The sequence below is a fragment of the Lissotriton vulgaris genome, chromosome 6, assembly GCF_964263255.1.
Source record: "Lissotriton vulgaris chromosome 6, aLisVul1.2, whole genome shotgun sequence".
NCBI lineage: Eukaryota > Metazoa > Chordata > Amphibia > Caudata > Salamandridae > Lissotriton > Lissotriton vulgaris.
Window position 1 is genome coordinate 751590891 of NC_141694.1, and position 12693 is coordinate 751603583.

The window sequence follows — 12693 nt, forward strand, 5'->3', positions numbered from 1 at the left end:
CCTGAAATTACCCATGTGACCAATGTGTGGACCTTTAACACTTAATAGTCTTAACATCACTCTACACAAGCAGCTATATGGTACCATTTGGACGAACCATGTAGGCCAATCGTTTTGATTAGTTCTTCGAGTTAGCTAAGACCTTTTGATTTTGCTAAAAGTATATGTATAATATGCTTACTTATAGGAACTTTCAGCAGGCCCTCTTCATCCTTGAAGTCTGTCATTCACACGTTTCTTCCCCCAAAACATCATAGGGCATGCCACTTTGTCATTGGCTGACTTAGCTGAGAGTTGTGTTATGTCCTTTCACAAGGAGCACATCCACACACACAGTACTTCCCTTAAGTGCCGGGGCTCCAATGGCAAGGTGTGCTTTTTGAGACCAAAAGAAATATAGATGTTAGCTAGTGTTTTTTCTCCTTTTTCTTATTTATAAGCTTGATTAGTCTAGCACAGGCTCCTCCAACGAGTAGCTCATGAGCTACTGGTAGCTCTCCAGCTAACATGGAGTAGTAGCTCTCCTGTGTGCAGCCCAGCCTGCTAAATTAAGATCTTTTGTTTGGCTGAATATATCTGATCCAAAATTGCAAGTGTGTTTTTGAGGAGAAAATGTTTATTTTCAGAACTCATAAGATGTTTGGAGAAAAATGTATGGATTTCCAAAATATTTTTGATGATATTTGAAGGCTAAATCATGTGGGAGTGGGGATACTTATTCCTGATATTGCCTTGGTGCCACGGACATTGCATCTATGGCTGATAAGTATTACCTATGTAAAGGCATTCAAAATTGACAAAGCATATTTTACATAATTGCTAGCAACTCTACCTAATGCGCGGAGGTGATTATTTCTGGCAATCTTGCATAGCGTGGGCACTTGTCTGATGTAGTCACTATCACAACACTAATACTAGTGGCTCAGGATAATTTGCGTGTAACAGCTATAGCTCTTGTTACAGAAAACGTTGGGGATCCCTGATCTAGCAGCTTTCTCAACTAAGTTTTGCAAAATCCATGGCAAAAAATCTGTGACAATGCCAAAAGCCTGGCAGCCCATGCAAACCTATTGGCTTTGCAGAGCCTGTTGGAATTGTCACTGGTCCATCACCTCTGTTTCCTTCAAGCATGTGTCCTTGTTATCGCGAAAGTTCTTTCTAGCCTCCTTTGTTTTAGTCCCTATGGTGTCTGTCATGTGATTTGCAGGTCAATGGTAAAGATGGACTTCATGGTCATACAACAGGGTTTCCATTGTAGGCATTCTCTTTGGTCTCTTGTTCAAGGAAGTGGTTTTCCCTTTCTAATAGCCCATTCCAGAATTACTTCATTTTGAGCCGTTTTCATGGGAACGGGTGTGGTAGCGCTCACCGATGTTGGATATTGCTTTGTAAGATTCTGGTTTTTAAATTGTTAAAGTTTTAATATTTGCAGGAATTTCTTTTCTTATCTTATAATTCCTATCTTCTTTTGGTTCTGCTACCTGTTATCTACGGATATAGTGATGAAGAAAACAAATCTACGATTTCAATGGCACTTTCTAAAGTTCTTTTGCTGACCCCTATCAAATGCTGATAGCTTGCTACACATATAAAGATGTCACAGGAGATCATTCGGTCAGAAATTGAGAATGTTGATATTTCCGGTTCCAATTCTATTATTCACATCGAAATAATGACTGAAAAGAACACGTTCAGAATAAGCCTTTTTTGTTGGGCGTTTCTGTATCCCTTACATACTAAATAAAGCAGAGGCAGTAATCAAAGTGCTCAATGTCTTTTGTCACTCATGCTTCAAAGAAGTCTGTGATGTTGCCAGTGAGATTTTATTTTCAATAAAAATAATGCAGGTTTTGGTAGGTATTTTGCTGTAAATCGGTCAATATTGCTCATTGTTTTAGAGCCTTTAAGTGTACTACACTGGTATTAAATTTAGTGATAACATTTTTTTTTTACGGAGTTTTATATAGCGCAAACTTGACCCAGTATCTGGTATTAGAGCGCTTTACATAGCTCCAGTTGCGTTACATGAGGACACATTCATTTTTGTTAGGCACGGGGAGATTAATGATTTGCCCAGAATCCCAGGATGTCCCGCTTCATTGCAGAGATACGAACCCGGTTCCCCAGATTCGGGGTCGACTGCCCTAGCCGTTAGGCTAACTGTAAGCTTGGTGGCTTAAGAAAGTTAAACTTAACTTTAGAAGCCAATGACCTTTTTGATGAGGATTGAGACCGGCTTACCATTTCCGCTAACCAAATAGACCACAAGGCATTCTGGTCCTTATTACAGAGGTGCAAAGAAAAGGGGATGTCTGAAAAGTAATTAGGCTGCCATATCCATGGCAGGGACACTGGGTGAAGCATTTTACTAGCATCTATTAGCACCCCAGTGATGAAACCATGCCGGGCTCTCCAAGAAGGTGATCACCAGGCAGCCCATTTTAAGTTCATATTTTCAGTGGAAGTTAATATGGCCATCCGCAATAGCACAATTCCTAATCCTTTGGGCCAGATGGGGTAATAAAGTGTAATCTTGAGCTTTGGACCCTGGCTCCTAGTAATTTCACAACGTCCTGGTCCCTTTCTTCTATTGATCCGTTATTTAAGAAGGTTAATAGTTCGGAGCCAAGATGCGACCACCCTATTGCCCTGATTGATACTACGGTAAACATTATTGGTAGTCATTTTTTTAATTGCATACGTGAATGGACTCTGGTCAATAACATGCTACATTTTAATCTGTATTAGTTCCGAGAAGGGCTGGGTACAGATGAGCATTGCCTTAATTGCCATCATATTATTAATAAATAAACTATTGTGAAGCACTGCCCAGCTGTTCCTTGTTCACTGCTTTAGTGTGAAGAGTACTAAACTATGGCGAATGCTGCTGGTCTTGGGCCTGAACATGGTCCTAGTACACTTTTTGGAGCTGCTGCATGATCATTTTGGTGCCAGGGGCCATTTAGGCACTGATGGGAAACATTGAATTTTTGAGGTGGGGTGTGGTGTACGTTAAGGTGGTGTGATGGCTCCACCGCGGTTCATGTATATATTAATCATTTAAGGCCCTTTTATTGAGCAGCACTAAGAGTGTTCCCAAGATAGCTGGTGTGGATATTCTGGCACTATTGCACACAGACGATGTGATTTTAGTGGCATGCACCCCCATCGTTCTGTGTAAGTTGGTGGACTCATTTGTGGATTTTGTGGGTAAGTTGAAGCTGAATATGAATATCAGTAAACCAGATATTGTGACTTGCAGCCCCAACAATATAAGGGACTCCTCTGTAGAATGCTGGGAGAGGGCTTAGGTAGTGTGCATAGCTTTCATTGCCTGGGTGTTACGTTTGACAACACTGGGACCTGGGCTTCACCTATTATACCAGCCAGTGTGAAGCTGGCTAGGGCAGTGTGAAAGCTCCTGGGCCTACCCTAGCCAACACGGTGGAAGGCCCTGTCACTGCTTATATTTATCTACAGGTCCACCGGCGCTTCTGTCGGTCATTATGGCACAGGTAACCATTTACAAATCGAGGGGAACCGCATCTGCAGGCGAATGCTGAATCTGCATCCATCCAGCTCGCACTACATATAACATGAAGAGTTAAGCCTGCTTTACCTTGAGGACAGTACCAAATTAGCCCCCATACTATTATCGATCTCAAAGTGGAGCAATTAAGAGGCGCCACTAAACAGATGTCATTAAAGATTACCTGCTGTTAGGCTAACCTGGGGATGCGTAAGCCTTTGTCTATGTTGAGTCCCTTTTGAAATACCTTGGCTGTCCAGAATTATTTTTTTCACCGTCTTCTGTCTCCAAGGGAGACAGAGGCAGTGCAGTCTTTATATTAATCCAAGTCTAAAGTGGCAAGAGAAAACCTAGAAAGCCGCAAGCCCTCAATATTTAATGATTTTGGACTGGAGCACTCTGTGTACTTTGCAGGGGGTCCCCCTCAAGTTTCGTTATGCCACTGGGTGAGAAATACAGTAGCGGGACTGTGCATTCTGATGACATTTACAGTGTAGCAGGCTAGTGATTCATTTTCATCAGTAAAAGACCAAATCAGACTGCTGTCACACATGTGACCTGTCTGGAAAACAACTACATTTTTCTCATTGAGATTTAGATCGCACTACATCTGTTTAGCTAAATATTATCAAATTATGTCTCAAAAGGCCAACTATGGCCGGTCAATGGATCTTCCATGTTAAATGGAGCTGATCCTGACAATAATTTTTGTTGTATGATCTCGAATAGACATATCGTATTTTGATTAGACTTTAGTATGGTTTTTCAGACGGATAATACAAATAATCAATCTGAACTAACGTGAGGATTTCACATGACTGAAAGCAGTTACTTTTAATATCCAAACTGAATTACAGCGTGCTTCTGCACATTGAGAACTGTCTTAAAGCCTCTTATTTACACATGTTGCAGTTTAGCACAATCTTCTATTTTCTAAAATTCATTTTGTGTCCACTCGGTCTCAGTTGGCATTACGATACTTTATTTTGAAGTTTATTTCATATTTCCTAAAGCATCATTCTGCCAGATGAGGAGACAGAAGACTGATTCTATGCAAGATCTTTAATGGTCCCTCTCTGAAGACTGTCATGTCATGTTATGAGCTTAGTAAAGCGCATGGCCGCTCCAGCAACGGGGCTTCATAGCTCTGATTCCTAATTTACCAGACCATGCAGGAGATCAGTGCAGGTGGATTATTCATGAAAAAAGCCAGGTCTTTACTGCCTTCCTGAATGCCCCGTGATTCTGAGTGCTCCTAATAGTACCTGAAAGGGCGTTCCAGACGGTGGAAACTAAGACACAAAATGACTGACCTCCCGCCCGTGCTCTTCTGACACAGGGAACACATGCCTGATGTTGATCAGAGGAGTGCAGTGCACGGCTAGGAACGTAAGGGATAAGAAGATTGGCTGGAATTGGTGGGAGGGGGGCTGGAGAGTAAAGAATTCTGTGAGAAATGCACAATGTTTTAAAATGTATTCTCTTCTCTACCAGAAGCCAATGCAGCTTATGTATAGTTAGAGACAGCAGAATTTAGGGAGGGCGAATAAACTGTGGGCCGTGGCATTCTGCGCCCTCTGAAGACGATTAATCCTGGCTTGATTGGTACCCAAGTACAGGGAATTCTAATAATCCAGTTTGGAGAGTATGGTGAACTGGATGATGGTCTTGCGTGTTTGAGCGTCAAAGACCCAGACTAGTGGCTTAAGTCCACGTAAGAGTCAAACATACACCAGCAACTGATTTCTTCTGTGCCTGAAAGGTAAGAGTGCAGTCAACCTAGATCTCCAGATTTTTTCTGTCTCTTTAGACGGATGGGGCGGGGCGGGGCATTCCCGAAGCAGCGGGCCACCAGCGATCACTCGATAAATGTCTCTTCCCAGGAGAATAATCTTTGATTTCTTAGAATTCACCTACAAGCAGTTGGTCGCCATCCAGTCCACGATCGCAATCATCCATGTTTTGGTCTAGTTGTTGGCCAAAGATCACGAGCTGAGTATCCTCAGCATAAGAAACCAGGGAGAGGCCTTTTCTTTTAGCAACCCCTGCTAGGGGTTGTATGTATATATTAAATAGTGTAGTGCTCGAAGCTGAACCCTGCGGGACCCCATGACGTACGGTGTGTACCTCAGTGCATTAGGGAGGGGTGATTGCTTGAAAGGATCTTTCAGATGGAAATTATGCTAACCAGTTTAGAGCGCCACCTCCAATTCCTGTAGGCACCGCAGCAAAATGTTATGCGATAGTGTTGAATGCAGCGCTAAGGTCGAAGGATCAGAGCCGAAGTATTGCCCTCATCCAAGGAATTCTGCAGGTGTTGGGTAACTGCCAGCAGGGTGGATTCCGTCTTGTGGCAGAGTATAAAGCCATTTTGCTAGGGGTTCAAAATTTCGTTGGACTCAACAAATTCTATTAGAGTAGAGTTTATGTAAGACTCTATAACCGTAGCCGCAAAGGGAAGTATTGAGATAGGAAGGAAATTTTCTGGCTTAGTCATCAAGGGTCGGCTGTTTTAGCAATGGAATGACCTTGGCGTGTTTCCGTGAAGTGGGTACTTCTGCTGATGCCAGGGACAGATTTATCAGCTCACAGAAAATAGGTAAAACTGGGGTAGACATTTCTGGAACAGATACGATCATCTGATCATGCTATTCTAACAATTCGGAAAGTACAGTTGAAAGCTGTAATAGTAAAGTCATTAAGCAGTCGGACGTCCTTGTGACCTGGGGGTGTTTTAAGAAGTGGGGTGTACGGTTCTATACATTTTTGCTTGTGTTGCAGTTTCCTTGATGGTGATCATTTTTAATCCAGTCACTTTCAGCTTGCCTGACCACTGAGATCAGTAGGTTAAGTAAGATACTTGCGGCTCTGGACCCAGACATGCTCTTCTTTTTAGCAGTGTAAGACGGCTGGCTATCCTAGGGAAAATATATTTGTGTGAGGGCCCCTAGGTGTCACGTTTACAATGTTAGTTGTTGCAGGTTTCTTGGGGCAGAATAAAGTTTGCTAGACCGCCTAACTGTACAAAGAACAGACGTTTCGTGATGTGGATGATGAATGGATAAATGTATTGCCAAGTCCTAGGGACAGAACCAGCATGACCAGGAAACGGTCTGCTTGGTGACCATGCAAAGTCCTTTCTTGATTCAGGGATGAGGTACTGCGACATGTCACCAAAACCTCTAAGAAGCTTTCGGGCCTGAAGTGAACATGTCCTTGTAGAACTCAAATGTGATACGTGGGTAGCTAGTGTAATGGTGGCCCCATATACTTCTGAGATGATGATGGTTGGAGGTCTTTTTGCGAGGTAATTGCTTTTGTCACATCTTAGTTTAGTGGCAGTGTTGTCTTTTGAGGCATTATGCGATTGGAGTTCAGATCCAAGCTTCCATATGTTGAGAAAATGTGAGCTTTCGAGTGAATCCTGGTTACAAATCCAACTTTCTGTGAATCTCCTTTGTTTGGAAATGTACCTACTTGTTGGGCTCCATGTGAATCAATGAAAAAAGCAGCAGTTGTCACTGTGCAAGCTCTGATGTGGTCTGCTTTCTGCTCTTCCCTGGATATCCTGCTTTTGTCAGAACAAGTAGGCTAGGTGATTAGGTGGTGGGACACGTGCCTTTGGCAAATGCTATTGTGGTACTTTGCTAAACCCTGCGACTTCTCAAATGTCTTGATCTGCATTTGACCAGGTGGTCGGATTGATAACCATGATTGTCAAAAAATCACTCGAGGGGTCCTATTGCCTGCTATGTATATATTGTTGCAATCCTTTGGCAAGTACTGCCACATCAACCGTGAGAGCATGGCTGTTCTTTAAAAGTTGAAGTCCTAATCAAGCAATTGCATGCAGTTTTGCTGCTAGACTAGTCTGTCATCTGATTTCTTCTTGACTAATTCAAGTACAAATTCTGCCCGATTCTGCTCCTCAGCTGTATTAGCACCTCCCCTCCGTCTCACTTTTACCTGTACTGAATTCTCCCCAGCATTACATTGTTCACATTGGCAAACCACCAGAATGCCCTTCTGGTTATGTTCGGCCGCAAGTGTTTTTCAGAGGATGGTCACAGAGGTTTTCAAAGATGTAAAAAATGTCATCTACTTCCAGGATGATATCCTGGTATTTGGCGACAGTGTGAACAATCACAACATTGCCTTGAAAGATGCTCTTGGCAGGATACTAGAATCAGGTTTAACTTTACGCTGGGAAAACTGTTCCTTTCTGGCAACTGAGGTGGAGTACCTAGGACATTCCATATCGTCTGATGGTGGTAAACCAAAGAGAGACTTACTGGCATCTATAGGATTGGCTCCTGTTCCTATTAATAGAGACCGATTGCGCTCATTCATTGGGTTGTTTGAGTATTACTCAAAAATTGTAAAAAACTTTGCGAGTAAGACAGAACCCCTTAAGGTACTCATGAGGAAAGGGAACATTTGGAGATTTCCAGTTCATCACCATCATTCGTCAAGACAGTAACTGGCCAGGTTGCTGAGTCTCCCATTTGGATTGCTCCCTCTTAGTTTTGGTCATTCCGCCTTGCTGGCAAACTTCCATCTTCAACAGGCTGGCATTCACAGTTCTGTCAGCTAAAGCACATAGCAATGTATCCTTAACTAAGCAGGAGTCCTGTAAGTGTAAGGTAATTACATTGTAAAAATGTAAATCGTACTCTTCTGTAGACTGTGTGTATCCTATTATCCAACTCCATCCAGTATGTGACCGCTCCCACTCAACACAACCAAAGTTAAAGGCAAAACAAGCCCCTGAGTGCAACAGGATGTTGGGCGAGGGTATCACATACAACATGGATCCTCAGCTGTTTTGATAGGTAAAAAAAACCTTAACATTTAAATTTGATCTATTTAGACGTATGACTCATTTCTGAAACCTGGAATACTTATAGCTTCCGGGACGCCGCCACGAGACTGCATACTGAATCCAAGCACCCGACCACAGGTGCTCGGTGGTCATTACTACGACCACCGCGTTATTCTACGGACCTCCACAGCTTCAATTTATGCCTGTACCGGAGTTGGACATTAGAAATAGAAGAAAGAAACTTTCCTTGCGAAAATTAGACTCCCTGACGAACGTTCATACCACCTTGAATAATCGTTATACTTGGGCCTCCAATATTCTGAACTCTGCTGGATACAGCATTTGAATACTCACTGGGCCTACCCACTCGTTTCCAGTTTGAACATCATCGCTGAATATAAGAAGGTTACATGCCTTGAAATCCCAGTGCTAGTTGCTGTCTGATCCACATTGGGTGTTTAAATAGATTGACAAAAACTCCGAAATTAAACCAATTCGCCCTGACGAAGTTCCACAAGGCTAATGGAACGAAACGCGTTGGCTGTGCCTGTTTTTGAAAAAAACTGTTAAATAAAGAAGAAGATACATAATACACTATCCTTCCTTTGGACTCTGATTGTGTGCACCTTCCATCTTATGTTTTTGAATACTTATAGCTTCACAATGTGAAATTAAATTAAGCTAGTTCGAAAGTAAATTAATGACTGCATGTTTTCTGTTGTGCTCATTGCCCTCCGAGTCTTATGCGCTCAGAACCCCATTCGCCGGCAGCAGTCGTGAAATATTTTCTCTTTCTGGTAGCCTTCTAGTTTGAGGTTCCTTCGTGGGATACAGGTGATTGTATTGGTATTGATCTTAGGGTTTCTCGCCACAAGCAGCCACTGTAGTTTCCAAAACCTTTGAATGTTTGTGGAATGTATTATTGTTAGGCATTGTGTACAGTGTATCATCTCTGAATGTACTTTATATGTGAGGTGTGGGGGAGGTGCAGCGAGAAGTAACCAGGGGTGTTTTTTGTTACACAAACATACTAATTGATGCAGAGAACCTGAAACTTCTATTAACCTCATGTTCAATGAATGTTCAGATACAACTTTAAGTTTGTGTTTGACTAAGGTGTGAAGATATTCTGCATATTTGCCTTATTGTGATTTTTATTTTTTCCCCCACAGATTTTTAGGAAAAAGGCTATTGAACTTGGACAGAAACTGCTGCCAGCCTTCAACACACCCACTGGTATACCGTGGGCATTGTTAAACATGAAAAGGTATGGTTGTGTATGCTTATAAATGTTCACTATTTTTGTATTCTTCTGCTGCTGTTTGCTGTTTCAAGCTCTGCTGTGATTTTTAAATGGATTATGCCTTTGTGATCTTGTATCGCTGAAATGCTGCTATTGATTCTCCAGCTGTGGATAATGAGTATAGCGTAGAAAGGCCCAGCAGCTGACCCTCTTTACAGAATCAATCCAAGTGACAGACAGCCTTGTAGAAAGCTGCTTTTAGGTTTAGTTTCGCCTTTCTATGACTGGTCCTGGACTGCATAACAGTTAGAATTGAGTGCATACAGTCCACAATACTGTTTGCTCTTAATGGCAAAAATATTCCAATTTAAACATAGATCCGGCTAGTATCACCTTGTTGAAAATATGCACGTTTCCTAGATAATAATAGTAAATGGTAGTAAGCTGCAATCTAAGTAGTGCAGTAGCATGTTCGGAGAAGGTGTGTTTTTGTTGTGTAATTGCGCCTGTGCCATTCATGGGTGAACTTGTATTAAATATTTCCCCAAAGTCTTTGGCTCACCCCTCTTAAATTATTAGCTTCTTTGACTCGGCAACCTTCAGCTGTTTGCTCTAGACATTTGCAATCACATCTTGAATCTCTCCTCTATAGTATTTTAGTCTTAGTTTTTTTTTCTATTGGCTGTGTCCTTCCACCTCCAATGAAAAGCATGGGCGACTATTTTATATCTGAAAGCTACACTGTTCTTAAACATTGAATTATCCTTCTCATCCATGAATTGAACACACACCAGTCATTTTTCGGTCGAACCTGGGCAGCGCTGCTCTGCAAGGCATGCTGTATTGAGGTATGGAGTACAAGCTCAGGCCATTTCGCGTCCATCTTGTCAATTGGCTTGTGTTACTACCCTTTGTGAAATCGTGGCTTTTCATGGTGAATAGACTTGCTAGTCCCTCCTTGGTACCGCCTTCTCTGTGTTTCTAACCTCCCATAAGGACTGGACCTTTTATTTGTGGTGTTACACCGTCTGCTTTATATAGTCGATGAGCGCCATTTTCTCTAATGATCTTTCCCTATTCAACCCACGACATCGCAGCACGTCGCGGCGCCACACTTAATAGTTTAGCAGGCAGACACTTTTAGAATTGTTTTCTTGTCAAGAAGTATTTGCATTTTTTACCGTATGCAACACCGCATGTAATCGCAGCTGACCGGAAAACTAATCAAACAATGGCGGCCGCCATGCTTGCCCAACTCTGTTAACATCTCTTTTTATTTTTAGCAACTCTGGCGCCGCACTTAGGGTGCACCACTGCGCCCGCTTTTCCACTATTTGCTCCTCGTTGTCCTGCATTGTAACTTTAAGTATTAACATGGGCGCCGCGCTTAATATTTTAGTAGGCGCCCGGTTGTATATATTTTTTGCGGGGGTTATTTGATAATATATATGTATATTTTTTGACAGTACTAATGCCTCATGTAATCCGGTTGACCTGGAAACTAAGCAAACAATGGCGTCCGTACTCGGCTCGACCAACTCTGTTAACATCTCTACTTTGGTGGGGCGAGGAGAGAGAAGGGAGGAGGCGCGACAAGCGGCCTACCAGTCTGCTTTACTTATCATCCCTCGGTGCAGGGAGATTACCCTTCTGCTGTAGTGAAGTCTGCACCAATGGCTAGCACTAGGAGCCTCACCTACTCCTGCGCTGTTCCTGCTGAAGAACCGGGTTTTAGAACCCAGCGGCGCCAGGGGCACGCCCAAAGTCTTCGGGTTCACTTGTTTTAGAATACAGAGACACAGGATACTTCTCGGTGGCGTCAAAGATAGTTTATTGGCTGCAGCTAGAAACAGAAGTCCACGAAGTACAACACAGGTATATTCGTAGGAGACTGCTCAAATTTGTAAGGCTAGTCATCCTCTTTTATGCCAAAAATCCCATTCTGGACAAACACCCACTATTTACAATTTATCCAATCATAGGTAACATTACAAAAGGTATCGCATGACGACAAACCCACTTTTCAGTTTTCCGGCCCACCATTAATTATACATGAGAGCCCAACATTCCTTCTTGCATAAGCCGGACAAGCCCATAATAAAAGACCACAACCCATATCATAAAGAGGCCATAAAGGAAGAAACAGATAAGAAGCAGGATAAGGGGTGTGTGTGTGCAATAAACTTCACAATGTCCTGTGCTCTGATCCTCAATCTTGATCAGCTACCGGGCAAGGAACTAGCTTAGCAAGGTCAGCTTCAGGCAACGAGGTCAGTTCACTCGGGTCATCCAGAAGTCAGCTAACGTGTACGTGTACTAAAGACTCGTTCGGCCGCAGTCATCTGCGTATGTGAGGGCAACCACAAAATGGCTGCCATGCGCAAAATGGAACCCATGGCTCGGAACGAAATCCCCAAATACATAGTGAATCCATCAGTCTAACATGACGAAATCACTCGTACTTGCCGAACTCACTAGTTACGGTTCGCTACTATCAAATTCGTAACGAAACCATGACATCTATAAAGCGGGTTCAGAATTCACGGAACCTCACTGCTTGGGATTTGCCAACCTAGGCGTCCGCAGGCTACAGCACTAATGCCCCGTTGGGCGCTTGGCCTGCCTTCTCAGCCTTCCATGGAGCGTGACGTCCGGGCCACCCCTGCAGCACGGTCCTCAATGGCCTCTTAACTCACAGCAGGATGCTTGTTTTTTTTTCGGGGTGGCTTTGACCGTTGGTTGTGTAATGTACTCTTTGTTCAAAATTCCAGAAAAATTGAATCTGTCTTAGACACAAATACAGACACGTATTTAAATGTTATTGAAATAAGATCATCTTTTCTCTGTCACAAACCCTTATGGAACCCACAGGATATGGAACCCACAGAAATAGTCGATGTGGTGGTCGGTAAGTGTTGGGTAAGAGAGGCAGTGCTGTATAATCAGAGGAGACGGAAATGTATATCATTCAATTGTGTCCTCCTATTTGGTATAGCACCAACAATTGCTGTTCGGACTCTTTAGATAACTTCGAGGTTTCAAAGCAGAAAGTACTCGCTTTTTGGCTTGCATTAATGTATTATTAAAGTAGGTATTGGT

The 12693-nt window shown here is 42.8% G+C and overlaps 1 protein-coding gene across 1 annotated transcript in view; it reads left to right on the forward strand.

Moving 5' to 3' along the window:
• MAN1A1 (mannosidase alpha class 1A member 1) overlaps window positions 1–12693 on the forward strand; it is a 463708-nt gene that overhangs the window by 216866 nt on the left and 234149 nt on the right. The window contains exon 5 of the mRNA XM_086926729.1: window positions 9524–9618. Coding sequence (XP_086782855.1) covers window positions 9524–9618 — 95 coding nt within the window. The remainder of the gene's footprint in view (window positions 1–9523; window positions 9619–12693) is intronic.